The sequence below is a fragment of the Leptodactylus fuscus genome, chromosome 10 (assembly GCF_031893055.1).
Source record: "Leptodactylus fuscus isolate aLepFus1 chromosome 10, aLepFus1.hap2, whole genome shotgun sequence".
NCBI lineage: Eukaryota > Metazoa > Chordata > Amphibia > Anura > Leptodactylidae > Leptodactylus > Leptodactylus fuscus.
The window spans coordinates 65502175-65522884 of NC_134274.1; the positions used below are offsets into that span (position 1 = coordinate 65502175).

General features: G+C 45.5%; 1 protein-coding gene across 1 annotated transcript in view; it reads left to right on the top strand.

The window, feature by feature from the left end:
- The first annotated feature begins 8323 nt into the window (after positions 1 to 8323).
- Positions 8324 to 20710, top strand: part of LOC142182744 (membrane-spanning 4-domains subfamily A member 4A-like) — a 35087-nt gene continuing 22700 nt past the window's right edge. Inside the window, exons 1-2 of the mRNA XM_075257424.1 lie at positions 8324 to 8351; positions 16465 to 16622. Coding sequence (XP_075113525.1) covers positions 16485 to 16622 — 138 coding nt within the window. The 5' untranslated portion in view covers positions 8324 to 8351; positions 16465 to 16484. The remainder of the gene's footprint in view (positions 8352 to 16464; positions 16623 to 20710) is intronic.

Genomic DNA, 20710 nt, shown 5'->3' on the forward strand with positions numbered 1-20710 from the left:
TTATGGTGGATGAGTATGAGGATGCGGAGGAATTGGAGAGGTTGAGTACAGACATGGAGTTTCATGTTGGGGTGCTTTACACAGGTGGGCACAAAAATGAAGGCTCTATCCAGTGGTGGTTCATTTTTATCAAAGTGAGCCGGTCGGCACTCTCAGCTGACAGACGGGTGCGCTTGTCAGTGATGATGCCACCGGCTGCACTGAACACCCTCTCAGATAGGACGCTGGCGGCAGGACAGGACAGCACCTCCAAGGCATATAGGGCAAGTTCAAGCCACAGGTCCAACTTCGACACCCAATACGTGTAGGGCGCAGAGGGGTCGGAGAGGACAGGGCTGTGGTCGGAAAGGTATTCCCGCAACATGCGCCTATACTTCTCACGCCTGGTGACACTAGGACCCTCCGTGGCGGCACTTTGGCGAGGGGGTGCCATCAAGGTGTCCCAGACCTTAGACAGTGTGCCCCTCGTTTGTGTGGACCGGTGAGAACTTGGTTGCCTACTGGAGGAACTGCCCTCCCTGCCGCCAACGTCACATGCTGGAAACATCTCCATCATATTCTGCACCAATTGCCTGTGGCAAGCATTGATGCGATTGGCCCTCCCCTCTACCGGAATAAAAGACGAGATGTTGTTTTTATACCGGGGGTCAAGGATAGCAAAGATCCAGTACTGGTTGTCCTCCATGATTTTGACAATACGCTTGTCGGTTGTAAAGCACCCCAACATGAACTCAGCCATGTCTGCCACAGTGTTAGTTGGCATGACTCCTCTGGCCCCACCGGAAAGTTCAATCTCCATTTCCTCCTCATCCTCCATGTCTACCCATCCGCGCTGCAACAATGGGACGATTCGAAGTTGCCCGGAAGCCTCCTGTATCACCATCACATCATCGGACAACTCTTCTTCCTCCTCCTCCTCCTCCTCCTCCTCCTCCATTAAACGCAGTGAAGCGGACAGATGTGTGGACCTACTCTCCAGCTGTGACGGATCGGATGCTATCCCTAACTCCTCTGTGTGATCTGAGTTATCCCTGATGTCAATCAGGGATTCTCTCAGAACACACAAGAGCGGGATTGTAAGGCTCACCATCGCATCCTCAGAGCTCACCCTCCTTGTGGACTCCTCAAAGACCCGTAGGATGTCACAAAGGTCTCTCATCCATGGCCACTCATGGATGTGAAACTGAGGCAGCTGACTTTGTGGCACCCTAGGGTTTTGTAGCTGGTATTCCATCAAAGGTCTCTGCTGCTCAACCACTCTATTCAACATCTGAAACGTTGAGTTCCAGCGTGTGGGGACGTCGCACAAAAGCCGGTGTTGTGGCACATGCAGGCGTTGCTGGAGAGATTTTAAGCTAGCAGCGGCTACTGTCGACTTGCGAAAGTGGGCGCACATGCGCCGCACTTTCACCAGTAGCTCTGGAACATTGGGGTAGCTCTTTAGGAAACGTTGCACCACTAGGTTGAAGACGTGGGCCAGGCATGGAACATGTTGGAGTCCGGCAAGCTCCAGAGCTGCTACCAGGTTCCGGCCGTTATCACAAACGACCATGCCTGGGCCCAGGTGCAGCGGCTCAAACCATATTGCCGTCTCATCGAGGAGGGCATCCCTCACCTCGGAGGCAGTGTGCTGTCTGTCCCCCAAGCTGATCAGCTTCAGCACAGCCTGCTGACGTCTACCAACGCCAGTGCTGCAACGTTTCCAACTCGTAGCTGGGGTCAATCTAACAGCGGAGGAGGAGGCGGTGGCGGAGGAGGAGGCGGTGGCGGAGGAGGAGGCGGTAGAGGAGGAGGAGGAGGGGGGTGTTCTTCTCGTGTCCCTGCCAGGAATGTTAGGCGGGGAGACGAGGTACACCGGGCCAGTTTGGGAAGCAGTCCCAGCCTCAACTACATTCACCCAGTGTGCCGTCAGTGAAATGTAGCGTCCCTGTCCGCATGCACTTGTCCACGCGTCGGTGGTCAAGTGGACCTTTGTGCAAAGCGCGGAACTAAGGGCCCGCCTGATGTTGAGTGACACGTGCTGGTGCAAGGCGGGGACGGCACACCGGGAGAAGCAGTGACGGCTAGGGACGGCATAGCGAGGTGCCGCAGTTGCCATCAGGTCCAGGAAGGCGGGAGTTTCAACAAGCCGGAACGCCAACATCTCCTGGGCCAGCAGTTTAGCGATGTTGGCGTTCAAGGCTTGCGCGTGTGGGTGGTTAGCAGTGTATTTCTGCCGCCGCTCCAATGTCTGAGAGATGGTGGGTTGTTGTAAAGAAACGCCTGATGGTGCCTTTGATGGTGCAGGAGAAGGAGATAAGACAGGACCAGGGGAGGATGAGGTAGAAGTCAACAAAGTGGCGGAGGCAGATGAAGTGGTGTCCTGGCTCGTCCTCTGGAGTGCATCGCCAGCACAGTCAGCAGTGGCAGTGGCAGAGGCAGAGGCAGTGGCAGAGGCAGTGGCAGTGGCGTGAACGGCAGGCGGCCTTTGTCCTGCCGTTGCTGCCTGCCACTGATTCCAGTGCTTGGATTCCAAATGACGGCGCATTGAAGTGGTGGACAGGTTGCTCTTCTCAGAGCCCCTAATCAATTTCGAGAGGCAAATTGTGCAGACAACACTATATCTGTCCTCGGCGCATTCCTTGAAAAAACTCCACACCTTCGAGAAACGTGCCCTCGAGGTGGGAGTTTTTCGGGGCTGGGTACGAACTGGAACATCTTGGGAGATTCCGGGTGTGGCCTGGCTTCGCCTAAGCTGCTGACCTCTGCCTCTGCCTCTAGCTACCCTTTTTGGTGCTGCACCTGCCTCAACATCCACACTACTTTCCCTGCTTGACATCCCCCCTGTCCAGGTCGGGTCAGTGTCCTCATCATCCACCACTTCCTCTTCCAACTCCTGTCTCATCTCCTCCTCCCGCACAATGCGCCGGTCAACTGGATGCCCTGACGGCAACTGCGTCACATCATCGTCGATGAGGGTGGGTTGCTGGTCATCCACCACCAAATCGAACGGAGATGGAGGAGACTCTAGTGTTTGAGCATCTGGACACAGATGCTCCTCTGTTAGGTTCGTGGAATCGTGACGTGGAGAGGCAGGTTGAGGGACAATGAAAGGAGCGGAGAACAGCTCTGGGGAGCAGGGACAGTTTGGGTTATTGTTCTGTAAAGCTTCGGAATTTTGGGAGGAAGGAAGACAAGACTGTTGGGTAATAGGAGGAGAGGAGGCAGAGTCTGACTGGCTGCTGGACAATGTGCTGTAAGCGTTCTCTGACAGCCATTGCAAGACCTGTTCCTGGTTCTCGGGCCTACTAAGGTTTGTACCCTGCAGTTTAGTTAATGTGGCAAGCAACCCTGGCACTGTGGAGTGGCGCAATGCTTGCTGCCCCACAGGAGTAGGCACGGGACGCCCTGTGGCTTCACTGCTACCTTGCTCCCCAGAACCATTCCCCCGACCTCGCCCACGGCCTCGTCCACGTCCCTTTCCGGGAGCCTTGCGCATTTTGAATTCCTAGTTAGAAATTGGCACTGTATACCAGTAGTAAAAATTGTGGGTGCACGTAACCCCAATATATTCTTTGAATTCCCAGTCAGACACTGGCACTATATGGCAGTAGCAAGAAATGAGGGTATTTATAACCCCAATATATTCTTTGAATTCCCAGTCAGACAATGGCACTGTATACCAGTAGTAAAAATTGTGGGTGCACGTAACCCCAATATATTCTTTGAATTACCAGTCAGAAACTGGCACTATATGGCAGTAGCAAGAAATGAGGGTATTTGTATTCCCAATATACTCTTTGAATTCCCAGTCAGACAATGGCACTGTATACCAGTAGTAAAAATTGTGGGTGCACGTAACCCCAATATATTCTTTGAATTACCAGTCAGAAACTGGCACTATATGGCAGTAGCAAGAAATGAGGGTATTTATAACCCCAATATATTCTTTGAATTCCCAGTCAGACAATGGCACTGTATACCAGTAGTAAAAATTGTGGGTGCACGTAACCCCAATATATTCTTTGAATTCCCAGTCAGAAACTGGCACTATATGGCAGTAGCAAGAAATGAGGGTATTTGTATTCCCAATATACTCTTTGAATTCCCAGTCAGACAATGGCACTGTATACCAGTAGTAAAAATTGTGGGTGCACGTAACCCCAATATATTCTTTGAATTACCAGTCAGAAACTGGCACTATATGGCAGTAGCAAGAAATGAGGGTATTTATAACCCCAATATATTCTTTGAATTCCCAGTCAGACAATGGCACTGTATACCAGTAGTAAAAATTGTGGGTGCACGTAACCCCAATATATTCTTTGAATTACCAGTCAGAAACTGGCACTATATGGCAGTAGCAAGAAATGAGGGTATTTGTATTCCCAATATACTCTTTGAATTCCCAGTCAGACAATGGCACTGTATACCAGTAGTAAAAATTGTGGGTGCACGTAACCCCAATATATTCTTTGAATTACCAGTCAGAAACTGGCACTATATGGCAGTAGCAAGAAATGAGGGTATTTATAACCCCAATATATTCTTTGAATTCCCAGTCAGACAATGGCACTGTATACCAGTAGTAAAAATTGTGGGTGCACGTAACCCCAATATATTCTTTGAATTACCAGTCAGAAACTGGCACTATATGGCAGTAGCAAGAAATGAGGGTATTTGTATTCCCAATATACTCTTTGAATTCCCAGTCAGACAATGGCACTGTATACCAGTAGTAAAAATTGTGGGTGCACGTAACCCCAATATATTCTTTGAATTACCAGTCAGAAACTGGCACTATATGGCAGTAGCAAGAAATGAGGGTATTTATAACCCCAATATATTCTTTGAATTCCCAGTCAGACAATGGCACTGTATACCAGTAGTAAAAATTGTGGGTGCACGTAACCCCAATATATTCTTTGAATTCCCAGTCAGAAACTGGCACTATATGGCAGTAGCAAGAAATGAGGGTATTTGTATTCCCAATATACTCTTTGAATTCCCAGTCAAACAATGGCACTGTATACCAGTAGTAAAAATTGTGGGTGCACGTAACCCCAATATATTCTTTGAATTACCAGTCAGAAACTGGCACTATATGGCAGTAGCAAGAAATGAGGGTATTTATAACCCCAATATATTCTTTGAATTCCCAGTCAGACAATGGCACTGTATACCAGTAGTAAAAATTGTGGGTGCACGTAACCCCAATATATTCTTTGAATTACCAGTCAGAAACTGGCACTATATGGCAGTAGCAAGAAATGAGGGTATTTATAACCCCAATATATTCTTTGAATTCCCAGTCAGACAATGGCACTGTATACCAGTAGTAAAAATTGTGGGTGCACGTAACCCCAATATATTCTTTGAATTCCCAGTCAGACACTGGCACTATATGGCAGTAGCAAGAAATGAGGGTATTTGTATTCCCAATATATTCTTTGAATTCCCAGTCAGACAATGGCACTGTATACCAGTAGTAAAAATTGTGGGTGCACGTAACCCCAATATATTCTTTGAATTACCAGTCAGAAACTGGCACTATATGGCAGTAGCAAGAAATGAGGGTATTTGTATTCCCAATATATTCTTTGAATTCCCAGTCAGACAATGGCACTGTATACCAGTAGTAAAAATTGTGGGTGCACGTAACCCCAATATATTCTTTGAATTCCCAGTCAGACACTGGCACTATATGGCAGTAGCAAGAAATGAGGGTATTTGTATTCCCAATATATTCTTTGAATTCCCAGTCAGACAATGGCACTGTATACCAGTAGTAAAAATTGTGGGTGTATATAGCCCCAATTCTATTGCTAGGGGACTTGCAGGGTATTTCTGGGGTGAAGGTGGGGGGGCACACCGTTGGAACGGGTATCGGGGTATATATCGGGTATACGGGAATACACTGACAGTGTATTCCATTCAGGATCCTGGGAAAGCTGGGTTGCGGCGATTGAGCCCGTCAGTGCCACGTTACACTGACAAGCTTCTCCCTGGAATTTAGCTCTTACAAGAGCTGTTGGTTGTCTTCTCCTTCCTATCCTAGCCTGTCCCTGCCTACCCAGAATCTAAGCCCTAGCTAGCTGGACGGAAACCTCCGTCCTCGGTGAATTGCAAGCTCAGAATGACGCGAACCTGGGCGGCGCTGTTCTTTTAAATTAGAGGTCACATGTTTTCGGCAGCCAATGGGTTTTGCCTACTTTTTTCAACGTCACCGGTGTCGTAGTTCCTGTCCCACCTACCCTGCGCTGTTATTGGAGCAAAAAAGGCGCCAGGGAAGGTGGGAGGGGAATCGAGTAATGGCGCACTTTACCACGCGGTGTTCGATTCGATTCGAACATGCCGAACAGCCTAATATCCGATCGAACATGAGTTCGATAGAACACTGTTCGCTCATCTCTAATAAGCAGGTCCGTAAACTTTAGTGCTTGTAGGCTTGGAGCTTCAGAGGAAAATACTCTCTGAGAAGGATCTTGAGTACAGAGGAAAAGCCATCTCTGTTTGGAGTGCCCTGAGTCTTGGCTGCCATTTTCAGCTCCACATGTCTAGTCCTCTCCACACAAAAGACAAAGAACTCCGGGTTTCCAACCCCCACTCTCTAGAGGGGGCTGTACCTCAACTCCTCCTCCAGGCCAATCAAGGGAGCTTGATTGGTTCTGAAGGTCACCTGCTCACACTGGACACTCCTTGACAAAAATTACAATGCAAAGTATAGGCAGGTGCAGTTCACAAAACATCCACAAGATGGTGCATTAATAGACCCCCCTGAGTGCTGGCTCTGGTGAAATAGAAATACCGTTAATATAGAAGGAATGGGGGAGGAACCTCTTTACCTTATATGCAAATGTCCATACCATCTCGGTCTGCAAGGACTATTAAAGGGACTGCAGTACCGGGACATTACATAAAGGTAGGAGACGAATAGCCTTTCTTAAGGCTATTCCAACGTGGTAATTAGAAAAAAAGTTGCTTTAATGGTAGAATCCCTTTAAGGCCTCACAACACATGGTCACAAGTTCCACCCTAAATACCGGATATTTAACAGCCTTTCTAAAAGCTGTGCAAGTATGTGCTTAGCTAAAGATTACTTTTCCCAATGATAGAGCTCCTAAAAGTTGTGGTCCATACTAAATTTGTTTGACCCAAAACGAATCTGGGACCCAAACCTCAAATTAAATGAATCTTGAGAGCAAAGATGTTGTTCTGCACCTCCATGTGTCCATGTGTTACATGACTACCTTTCACAGATTGACCTACGGTTGTAAACTTCCGGTGTGCATGTGATTTTCCCAAGCCATCAAGTGGCCAACAAACTTACAGTATGAAGTGTCTGTTACATGTCAGCACTGCTTAGTTCTCCATCATGTTATTCATTGCTATTAACATAGATAACGTGTGTGTATTTTTAATGGTTAACCAAGCTTGAGATTGCTGTTGAAACCTGTAGCTGAAGTCTCACATTGAGTAAATGCAGTGATTTACAGAACCTGCAAAGTGAATAGGATTCTGGATAATCCCAACCACACAATGCAGAAAAAATCCGCACTGGAAAAGCTGCATTTCCATATAGGTATAATAAGGGCAGAAAGTCATTATTATACTTTGCACTATGCTTTATTCTGCAGCATTTTTTTGCTGCATTTTGCTACGTGGGGCCTTAGCCTTAAAGGGGTATTCCCATGTACATAATTATTTTTAAATTTGTAGATAATTAAAAGTTAAACATCTTTGCAAATATAAGTAATGAAACATTTTGCAGAGTTTTAAAGATTTTCTCTAAATATCTTGTGGTCACAGTCTGTTATCTTGATTGGTTGCCAGTGGCTACGACCATGAATGCAGGAACTTTCTAAGCTCAGAAAATCAGCCATGATTTCTTTATTGTAGCCGGGATATCTTCTGATATATGTAGTGTCCCTGTCTGATAACTCAGCTACAATAAGAAAATCATAGCTGGGTTCCTGACAAGTCCCCGACCATAGAAAATTTGTACAATGATGGTCATAACCACTGGCAACTGATCAAGATCACAGACTGCCACCACTAAGAAAGTTAGAGAAAATCTTTAAAACATTGCAGAATTTTTAGTTACTCATATTTGCAAAAATGTTTCACTTTTTAATTATCTACAAATATAGATATGATTATGTACATGGGAATACCCCTTTAAGGTTTCTTATCCTAGCACAGAGTGAAATGATCTGTCAGGCACCTTGCATAAACCCTGCCATAAACATACATGGATGTGAGCTTAATTATCAAACCAATTGCCATAGCCATAAAACGAGAGCTGATAATACTGAAAGACATGAGTAGTAATAATCATTTATAACCTCAGCGACGTGCATAGAAAACAGCAGGTAAGACCGTAGCCTTTCTTTAAAAATCACATTAATTATACATTATTTTTGATTTTGACTTTACCTCAATATTGAACCTCAGTGTTTGGGACTAACTTACTAGACTCCATGTAAGAAAATGTAATGTGCTGTATAAAATATTACAGGGGTTGTCCAGTTTCAGCAAATAAATAATATTGTTATACAATGAAAAGTTATTCGATTTTCTATTTTACTTTCTGCATCAATTCCTCACAGTTTTCTAGATCTCGCTCGCTGTGATTCTTTGTTTACTTCCAGTGGATAAAAATGAGTCCATGGTTGTGTGGTGTACAGCTAATGGTCACGGGGTGGACACGTCATGGTCATGTGATGGTCACACAAGTACACTGCGGAGTAATTGGTGCCCTGTTTTGTTATGAGCTGTCTATAGACTGAGTCATAAAACTGTGATACTTAGCAATATATTAGATGTTGTGTGATAAGTTTAGCTTATGTCACTTAAGACATCATGCATATTAGTATACAGTATAAGGTTATGAAACCCCCAACTATCTAATATTAATAGGGGTCTTCCATATTTCCGTATCACGTGATGTCGGGGTACAGAATCATCAGACATGTTCAATTTCAATGCCCAATCCATTGCTCCACCATGAATATGAGCTGTCACCACAGAAGCTGCATGAAGGGGTTTTGTTTTTTTTTTATAAGGGGAGCTGAAGTTCCTCTTATTGTGCCAGAATCAGTGAAGTTTTACCTATTAAAGACTACAGAGTTGGAGTTGGTGGAGATGGTTGAAAGTTGCTTTTGAAGGCTAAGGCCCCACAGGCCGGAAACGCCACGCTAAAACGCTGCAGGAACAACCGTGGCGGGAATGCATCAAGGTTCTTCCCACAGCGCTTTGAACAGAAAGTTCACAGTTTTCCTCCACAGACTTTCTGTTACCATTATATCTACAGGAAATCCGTAGATATAATTGGCATGCTGTGATTTCCAAAACCGCGCCGGTTTTGGAAATCGTAGCGTGTTCGCGTTGCGGTTTTAAACACAAAGCGGGCATGGGATTCGCATGAATCCCATCCACTTTGCAGATACTGTAAAACACCGCAATCACTTCCGGGCGCCGGAAGTGATTCCGTATGGTTGATGGTACCACGTGTCAGCCCCCTAGGGATAAGGTATTTATGGCCTATCCTGAGGATACGCCATTAAAATAATTAAGCCTGGACAACCCCTTTAATATGCCCCACACAATTTAATGTCCCCCACCTTCCCCCTGGGGTTTTTAGCCCCCATCGGTGTCCCCACAAAATATAATGACCCCATCACTGTTCCCCATAAATAAATTGGGACCAGACAGCCCCTTTGAAGAGGTTGTCTAAAGCATACTCACCAGTGTCTGTTCTGTCTCATGGTGATGCCTCATTTCTTGAAATCCTCTATGTAATTAGTCTCAGCGGTCACATGAGGTGCAGGGCTCCCAGCAAGAAGGCGCCAACACGAGACTGAATGGACACTGATGGTGGACAGTGGAGTGCTGGGGACAGGTGAGTATGCTTCTTGTTTATTTTTTTTTAGTTTACACCTCCTGCTCGCCACATGGATTTCTCCAATTCCTGGACAAGCTCTTTAATCCATGTTTCTATTATTGATAGCCAGTCCTGAGGATAGACCGTTAATATTATATCTGAGGGGGTATAACAGCCAGAACTGCTTTTTTAGGACAGTGCGACTACAGGTACTGGTAACATTTCCAGGAGCCCTGCTGTTTACTTGCCATACAGGGCTTGTGGCTTAGGAGAGTGTGGGTGGGTACTGGGAGGGGAGACATGAGTCTCCGCCCACACTCTCCTAAGCCACAACAAGCCCCGCCTACTCCTAGCATCCCTAACACTAGCCTAGGGAGGCCGGGGCGCACATGGAGCTCTGAAGGCCTGTAAAGGAGAGAGAAGAGGAGCGAGAAGAACGGGGACCGGCAGCGGATCTGTGCAGGTAAGTGAAGGGGACTAAGTAGCCGGGGGATTTTTTTTTTTAATCACTACACAGCGTGGAGACCAAAAATTAAAGTGTTCAATTTTTGGACTCCATGCTGTGTAGTGAATAGGATCGTTTTTAAAATCTGATCTTTGATCATTAAAAAAAATCCCATTGACTTGCATTAGGATCGGAATTGGGATCGGGTTCGAATGGAAAATGATCGGAAATCGGATTTTAAAAACGATCCTGAAATCTCAAGATCAGCTCAACCCTAACCCTGTGGTTACAGATACCACATTTTTTGTGCTTCTATACAATACTAGCAGTTACACGTGACTTCGTCTGCGGGTTGGCGGTGGCACTGAACCGCTCATATTTCTTGTCTCCCCATCTCTTCCCCCAGTTTCTTGTCCCCCCATCTCTGCCTCCAGTTTCTTGTCCCCCCATCTCTGCCTCCAGTTTCTTGTCCCCCCATCTCTGCCCCAGTTTCTTGTCCCCCCATCTCTGCTCCCAGCTTCATATCCCCCCCCCTACATCGGCCCCAGTGCAGTTGGACTCACATTGCCACGCTCCTCCGCCACTCTCCGCTCGCTCACTGCACATAGTTGTCGGGCGGCTGGCTGCGTTTGGCATATATGAGGCAGAGCGGGGGCCGGCGTCAGGTTGCTATGACAGCCGGAAGCCTTGCGCTGCCTCCCTGGCCTGTCAGTCTTTCAGCCTAGGCAAGTAGACTGCAATAGAGGCGCCGGTACTGTGTAGTGCGTTGCAGAATACCGGCGCCTCTATTGCAGTCTACCTGCCATACGCACCCAGCTGCCCGACACCTATGTGCAGTGACCGAGCGGGAGAGCAGTGGGGGAGCCTGGCAAGGTGAGTCCAACTACACTGGGGCCGATGTAGGGGGGGGGGGGAAATGAAGCTGGGGAATGTGGTTGATCCCTGGGGACACCGACCTAGGGACACCCCCCCCCCGGGACACCCCCTCCCCAACCCCCTGTACCCGCTGCACTGACCTGTTATGTGGTGTGTCGGGTGCAGCAGCCTCCTCCTTAGCCATCCATGAAATGTGTAGGTGGCCTGGGATAGCTGCGGCGCTGGGACCATGTGGGCTGCCGCCATCTTGCTCACTGTGTCCCTGCTGAATCGGCACGCCCACCTTCAGCCCTCAACCTATGGTGCCGCAGCCCTGGCTCCAGAGCCCGCCCACAGTGTGCCATGCACCAATAGGAGGTGTGTGCACAGACCAGCACTGGCGGAATGCCAGCTGCTACAGCCATGCCAGAGGATTCTTTGGAGGGTCACGGTGGCGATTTGGGGTGAGTGACCCACATTTAAAGTAGCCTATTACCTTTTCCTGGGCAATATGTGTGTGTGTGTGTGTGTGTGAAATTTCCCCAAAATCCATTCAGCCGTTTGACTGTGATTGAGGAACAACAAACTTACAAACTTTCACCTTTATAATATTAATAGGATATATTCTTTTTAAGTTTTATGTTTTTTAAAAAATATTTTAGTGTTATATGTGGTTTGTTCAGGTAATGTATAGAGTCTGGGGAGCTAGGGAGAGAACCATATTACAAAGAAATATGTGGTAAAAAGCTGTATATTTGTACATGAGATGGGGGGAGGGAAATATGTACGACAAAAAAGACTGCTAGAGATTATTGGGAAGACAGAGTCTGAGGCTGCCCGCTTCTGGTCATTGCTCCCCCACTGACCTATGCACTCAGATAACCATGAGCTGCTTTTACAATATCTGTAGATGAAGATAGAAATTTCTGGCTTGAGCAAGGTTCATCAGTTTTCCAATAGATAAAGTATTGTGTCCTAAGTGCTTCGTGTTAGATTTAATGTAATCTAATGTGGTTTCATTAAATAATATCCCTTAAACTACATTCACACAACAGAGATTAATGGTCGGGTAATGTCTGGTTTTTTTTCAATGAACGTCACATGGCAGTATTAAAGTTAATATCAGTGAATGGGGGCTATTCACATGACTGTAATTTTAGCTCCGTTATCACATCCTAGTTTTGTCTGTTTTCATGGATCCCTCTGTACACTTAAATGTATAGGGGATCCATGAAAACGGGTGCCCCTTGGACGTGAAAAATGGACGTTTTATTACAACCATTTTGAACCTCAGTTGTCTGAATGTAGCCTTACTACTATATGAAATTATAATGATTTTTATAAAATTATTTGCCCATCCACTAAATCTGTCACATGGACATTTGGGTAATGTATCAGTTGTAAGCCGATGGCTGGTCAGGTAACGGAGGGGGTGTACATCTCACCCAGACTACTCAGGTGGGTGAGATGAGAAAACTCCAGAAGGAATGTTTGTTCTCAGCGTATAACTTTCGTCTGCTGTGCATTTTGGTAAATGCTCAGTATTGGGCTGGATTTTTAGGAATGACAGGTAGGTTGGTATTGGAACCTGTAATTCCACCCCCCTCCAGTCCACACTTTGGAGATGTTCCGGCAGCGACTCAGCTGTTGAGAGTCTCCTCGTCAAGGAGGCTTAAGAAGTCAGCTCCAGCAGCAGACTGGGGGCAGAGATTGGGTGAAGAGCAAACAGAGAGGTCATATTTTTGGAGCTGTGTCCTGAGTGATTCTACTGGCTTTTGATTTCTGTTATTCTAGGTGAGGTAACCTATTCTATGTTTAGTTAGAGCCCAGCCGGGCAGGTATTTATTTTTGTATTGTTTCCTTTTGTTGCTGCACTACCGTTTTGAGTGAAAATAAACTCTACCTTTGTTTTGGACTAAAGAAACTGGACTTTTCTGTCTATGCCACCCCACCTAGCAACCCCAGACCCTGACACAGTTAATAGAAGAGTAAACCATTGGGTTTTTTTCAGGATCTTTGTTAGTAGCTGAGGGCCAATAAGGAGGCACTTTTACTGGGCTGGGGCTTACCTAGGGGTAACAGGGTTGTAGCTACAGGGGTGCAGATGTAGAAGTCACTGCACCCAAAGACCAGATTTTCTGATGAGTACTATCATCTGGCTTAAAGAGGTTGTCCAGGATAAATTGTAAATTATTCCCTAAACTAAACGACCTCCCCCCGCCTAACTTCTAATTGACTTAATTTTTTTTTTTTAAAAAAACTATATTTACCTATATACCTGGGGTGGTTATGTGGATGATCTGTTGACGTTCCGTTTCCGCAAATGAAGTGTCACCAATACCCCCTTCACCATCATACTTGCCTGTCTTCATCATGGGAGTTGTAGGCTAAGACAGCAAGAAGCTGAGGAAGCATGTAAACAAATGCACAGAATTCCAGGAGCTCCCATAGAAAGCCCGAAATCACTCAAAACACTGCTAAATGTATTTTGGTGCAATTATAAACCCATAGCACTAAAATACCTTTTTATGTTTTTTTTTGCCTGAAAAAAACCTTTAAATTCTGTGACAAGGTCCTCCATACATCTTATGTATAGGAGCTCCAGAAGCCAGTCAGTTGGAGGGAAACTGATTTCCATGGTCTGGGTATGACAGACTTGGCCACCACCAGTAGGAAATCAATCAGGTTGCGAGTATGTTTACTGAGTTTGTTTATTTAAGAATATTAAAACATAACTTTTAATGATCAAAAATAAAAGTACTATATAGGATTAACATCCACTAACATCCACTAATGTATAAAAATCATTGTGAATAGATCGTTGGTCCATGGAAAAAGAACAGATGTATGAATGCCTCTGTTAAAGTTGGACTTTTTCCTCTGCTGATTTCACTTTAAAAAAGGCAGACACCCATTTATAGTTAATAGGGTCGGCCGGGCTCCGTGTGTAACTGCCGTTTTAGTGGTCTGCAATGGAGACATTGTTCGTATTCCTGAGAAGACCCAAACAACGGAGATGTAACACTAGTGTGAACCTGGGGTAAGCCCTTACTGAGTGAGTATAGCTGCACAGAATAATCTCACTATAAGCAGCATACAGGTAGTCCTCGGGTTACGATGGTCTCAGGTTACAACGTTTCGTGGTTACAACTAGAGATGATCGAGTAGTATTCGATCGAGTACTCGTTTGAATACTATCGCTATTCGCAGTAAAGATTAGCTTCAGAACCAGCGCTGATTTGCCGAATGCTATACAGTATTATGTACACAGTATTATGTCCCCATACTGGCCCCAGTACACAGTATTATGTCCCCATATTGGCCCCTGCACACAGTATTATGTTCCCATACTGACCCCAGTACACAGTATTATGTCCCCATACTGGCCCCAGTACACAGTATTATGTCCCCATACTGGCCCCAGTACACAGTATTATGTCCCCATACTGGCCCCAGTACACAGTATTATTATTGACAACTATGGAACTTGATTGCTGATATAATACAATGTGGAATTGCAGTATATTAGGCCTGTCTGTGTAACATTTACAGACATCTATATGCATGTCAGCTTAACACTGACAGGCAACATATCTCTGGCAGGGTCTAACAACTGTACTAAGATGGCAGACTTTGGGACCACTGTTAGACCCAAACTCCCTCAGACACTGTGTTTCGGGAGGTCTGGTTGGAACAGTGTGAAAATTTCACACTGTCTAAACTTGTGGATTAAATACGTGTGATCTGAGTTATCATTGGTCCCTTTTGTGATTTGATAAATGTGTAGTATATCTGGCACTTACAAGTAAGCACAGCTCCAGTGGCGTAACTAGGAATGGCGGGGCCCCGTGGCGAACCTTTGACATGGGCCCCCCCCGACACCGAAGATCTCGACCGAGTCCCTCCTACGCATTCCTGCGCGCTCTATTATGACCAATAGTGTCCCCTGCACACAGTATTATGTCCCATAGTGGCCCCTGCACACAGTATTATGTTCCTTAGTGGCCCCTGCACACAGTATTATGTCCCTTAGTGGCCCCTGTACACAGTATTATGTCCCTTAGTGGCCCCTGCACACACTATTATGTCCCATAGTGGCCCCTTCAGGACTAAATACTGTCACGTCACCCGCTGACCGCTATACCAGGACAATTGTGGATAAAAAATCTGGTCATGTGCATTACAATTTAGTAAGTCCATGTGCCTCATATTAATAGCAGTTAACCCCATCATGTCCCTCACATTAACCCTTGTGTACCTCACATAAGAGTTACTGATATGTGAGAGACATGGAGGTAATAATAAAGTATCTTCATTACTATTACCCCCATATGTCTCACATATCAGTAACTCTTATGGTGAGGCACACAGGGGTTAATGTGAGGGACATGAAAGGGTTAACTGCTATTAATATGAGGCACATGGAGTTACTAAAACAAAAGTAATCACCCCAAATGCCTGATATTAATAAGCCTAGTAATCCCAGCATGTCCTGTGGACCTGTTTTCTTTGTTTAGTTTCATTTTCCTTCTTCCTTTCTTCTTCTTCTCTTGTGTGCAGGACAGCAGGAGCTCGGCAGGGATAAGCCCCACCTCCTGGGCTCTCCTCAGTCCTCTCATTGGTGGGCAGGGGACAGACAGAGAAAGGGAGGGGGGAGAGAGGGGGAACGTCCTGAAGCGCTGAGAGGAGCCACAGCTGCAGCTCCTGTGTGTCAGCCGTTGCTGCAGCTTCAGGGCCCCCTGTTGGTGGAAAGTATTCCACCAACAGGGGACCCGATCATTATACTCGGGGGTCTGAAGGGACCTCCGAGAATAATGATAGCAGCGGTAGCAGCTGTCACCAGGCCCCTAATGTCCCCGGCCCTGTGGCAGCTGCCTCTGCTGCCTCCGTGGTAGTTATATAGTTTTTTTTCTTTTTAATGTAGATTGTGAGCCCCACATAAGGCTCACAATGTACATTTTTTTCCCCCTTTTAGTATGTCTTTTTTGGAATATGGGATGGAAATCCATGCAAACACAGGGAGAACATACAAACTCCTTGCAGGTGTTTTTTTGCCCTTGACAGGATTTGAACACCAGGACCCCAGAGCTGCAAGGCTGCAGTGCTAACCACTGAGCCACCGTGTTGCCCCCTAATGATATAATATTTACCTGATTGTAACATCTTATAGTCCAATAACATCAACAGCTACATTTATAGGAATACTGCCTGTTGCTTAGAATACAGGGAAGATAAATTTTGGCTAAGAGCCAAAGGTTTCAGGGATATAAATGAGATTTTCACTCATGTTTTTTATCTACAGGTCCAATCATAAACTCAAACATGAATAATACAGAACAACAATTTGTGATGATGGCACAACCCCATGGCCGACATCAAGATGCCACAGTCAATGAAGGAATTCAGAATGCATCAGATTTCCGAAACGTTTTGCTTAAAGGAGAGCCAAAAGTCTTGGGAGTGAGTATGTTTGTGATTCAGAAATAAAATTACAGATTACTACTTGGTCAATACTGTAGTTAACTTACACAGAAAAGTCATTTCTGGACAGGACAGAGCATTTCCATGTTGACTCAGGTAGAGCCTTAAAAAACACAGTCTTTTATTCCTACTATAGCATTATCAGTATTTTCCCATAGAAGGCCTAAGGCTGGGTTCTCTACCCACGGTGGTTACAGAAGACATTACAAGACATGTGGTTGCCTTGTAAAGAACAACCAAGGTGACCCGTCCACCTCGCTCCCTGCTTTGATGTCCGAACTGGACGAGTTCCACCGCCTTGCCAACTTTAAAATTAACTATCAGAAATCTGAAGCACTTGACGTTTCCTTACCACCAGGGCTTGGATCTTCCTTAGCTCTCACTTTTCCCTTTCACTGGTCTCGTTCGGTGATTAAGTATCTGGGTGTTTGGATCCCTAGTGATCTGCGTGAGCTTTTTGCTAAAAATTACTTGCCCCTTCTCAAAACTGTCCGACTGGCTTTGAAGAGATGGTCCAGAGGCACCTATACATGGTTTGGCCGGTGTGCCATCTATAAGATGAATGTGATGCCTAGATTTCTCTACCTACTCCAGACTCTACCGATTCACATTCCTCCTAGTTTCTTCAGGTTGCTCTACACTGATCTTGTCCGCTTTGTCTGGCAGGGTAAACGGGCTAGGTTGGCCCGTTCCATTTTGACTCTCCCGAAGTTGTGGGGTGGCCTGGGCCTACCTGACCCCCGCCGCTATTATGAGGCTGCTCTCTTACAAAGAGTTATAGACTGGTGCCTCCACTCCCCCTTCAAACAATGGATCTCTATGGAGGGCTCTTTCTCGAGTCTTCCGCTTCACAGGCTTGAGGTCTGGTTCTGGGTCCGGACCCCCCCCTTCTTCTGTTCTCTTCTCCTCCCTCTCGCCCCCCCCCTCCCTTCCTTCCTCTCCCCTTTGTCCCCCCTTACCTCTTGTTTGCTCTGCTCCCCCCTTCCCCTTGATACTTTCGTACTATGCTGGCGCCTCTCCTCGTCCCTTGGTCGTTGAGGGGCCCCGCTTCCATATTTCTTGTCCTGTTTTGTACCTCGGGCCTTTGTTGTTTGTATGGGCCCTTTGCTGTTCTGGTATTCATTTACCTGTTATTGCAGATGGTTTTTCTTTCTATGTATTTGTGTTTATAAATAAAGAATTTATATAAAAAAAAAAAAAAAAAGAACAACTAAGAAATTCTAATCTTGTACCAATATATAACTAGTAAATCTTTTAACTCTCCCAGAATGTCCAGGAGTATTCTGAGAAAAGGGGTGGCATTCTGGACTCCCAGAACAGCAGGAAAATCTCCTGGCACATCTCATTGGTCCTACATCCACCATTAGTGGATGTACCTTCATTAGCTGACCTTCATTAGTGTTGTGGTCATTTGTGCTTGTCATGTCTTGAAAAACGGTCGTGGTCAACATATTTTGTGTCCATGTGAATAAAAAAAAAAAAAAAAAAAAAGGGGGAATGTGGTGATTGAAAGAGACGTGGTCATAAGGCCAACGACCAAAAAATGTTTTCTTGAATAATAGGCTATTTCCATGTATTTTTGTGAGAAAGCTTTCAAATTTGGCATCCTGATGATTTGGAGGGAACAGAGAGATCACCTTAATGATTGCTCCTTCTGCTGCACTGACGTTAGTGGTTACAATTCCAAGAACAAAAAGAATATTTTGTACCCAAACCTTCCATCTGCCATTTGTCCAGTGCCTCAGAGCGAAGAAATTCCTGTGCCTCGACCCTCTGTATTGTTAGAGATGCCTGTGGATACAGATTCTCCCGAAAGTGATGGACAGAAAGGTGAAACGGATCCAGAGTTTGAATGTGGTTCGAGCGCTCAGCCCCAGTTGTTCTCCCAAGATGAGCTGAATGACCTAGTGAGGGATCTTGGATTTAGGAAAGAAAATTCAGAACTACTGGTTTCACGTTTACAAGAAAAAAATCTATTGGTCGAAGGAACGTCAGTGTATTTTTATAGAAAGAGAGAACTCAAGTTAACTCCTTATTTTCAACAGGAAGAAAACTTGGTGTTTTGTCATGATGTCCCTGGATTGATGACTGCTTTTAGTATACAGTACGAAGCAGATGCATGGAAGTTCTTCATTAGGGTCGAGCAATCGGTTTTGGAAAAGATCGGATTCCGATCGGCGATCAAGTAAATTTCACGATCGCGATCGGAATTCCGAACACGATCTTTTCCGGCGGGATCGAGGTCGGAGGTTATGTTCCGACAATGCTTGGCTACTGGCCAAGCATTGTGGGAACAGCTACATCATCACACCCCTCTATATAAGGGCGGTGATGATGCTGATGCCACCATTTTTGCTTCACATACTAGCTAGGGAGAGGAGCTCAGTTGTAGCTAGGGTCAGTGTAGGCAGATGTTTAGCTGTGCTAGTGAGGGTGTTATAGTGCTCAGACTGTATATACCTTTCACAAAAAACATCCGTTCATTTCTGACAACCAGTGGCTGTCTATAATCCAATAGGCAGTTCTGTCCTCAGATATATATATACCTTTCACAGAAAGGCATCCAATAGACAGCTCTGTCGTCAAACAATATTCACCTTTTTTTTAAAAAACGTATATCTATTATTGATCGTTATTAACTTATTATTTGATCATTCAATGTCCAAGTTCACAGACATACTGCTGTCATCTGACGATGATGAAACACAAATTCCAGATGCGGCTGACTTCACCATCATCCAGGCCAGTCCATGCGATAGTGTGGAAGATTGTTCACAAGAGCCAGTGGATGATGACTATGTTGACAAAACTTGGTCTCCACGTGGAGGATCAGGGAACTAGTTCTGATGATGAGGTTCAAGTTCGTTTGCCAGTGCCACCAAAACATCATCCAATTAATGCACAAATCCCAGTTATAACACGCACACCAGCAAACGCTACTCCCGCTGGCATTGCTCGACCCAAAGCACCTAAAAGTGCTAATCCAAAAAGAAAGGCTCCAAACAAACTGTTTGGTTATATTTCACCAAAGATGAAAATGACCCGACGAGGGTGATATGCAAGACTTGCAAGCAGTCACTTAGCCGAGGAAAGGACACTAGGCACCTCAATACAAATGCTATGCCTATGTATTTGAAATCTGTACACCCGGCACTTTTTAAAAATATTTAAACAACAAGAAAGTGAAGAGAGGGATGTGCCTGTGAAAGTTGATCCAACACGAGCTTTGGCTAGTTCTTCAACCTACTTGTCCAATGCCAGTGCCACTTACACACCAACTTCATGTGCGCCAGGCAGCAGTGCTGGACAACAGTCAAGCAATTGGCTGAAAACAATTACAGGAACCACTGGCCAAAGAGCCACGTCTAAATTTCGCATGCCAATTGCTCCAACATGTTCCTCTCTTTCTGGCTCGAATATTCAGCCCACCCTCCAACAAGTATTGGAAAGGAAAAAAAACCTATCCAGCCAAACATGGGCATGTTAAGCTGCTTACCTCCAGCATTTCAAAACTACTGGCTTTTGAAATGGTCCCTTTTCTGTTTTGTCGAATGAAAGGCTTTTCGCTCCCTCATGGCCCATGCTGTGCCCCAATATGTTGTACCCAGCCGCTATTACTTTTCACGAAAGGCAGTCCCTGACTTGCAGGAGCATGTCAAGCAACAGATCAAGCATGCCCTAAAGCAATCTGTTAGTGGATGTGTGTATTTCACAACGGACACATGGACTAGCCAGCATGGCAGGGCCACTACCTATCTCTGACCGCACATTGGGTCAACATGTTTGACCCTTGTCAAAATGTTGACGGCAGTTTGTCGTCCGTTTTTTCCAACACCAAGGAGGGTCGTTCATAAGTCATTGGGGGTTCCAACTTTCCCTTCAACAAATTCTGAAACTTCATTTCAGTTCCATATTCCACTTATTTTAAGGCCTGTGCTTCCTTGGGGAGAGGTCACTCATATGACTGAGGCTCATTTGCTTAAATTTTTGGTCTCCACGCTGTGTAGTCATGAAAATATATTTTACCGGCTATGCTTACTTTTAAAGAGGTTGTTCATGTGACTGAG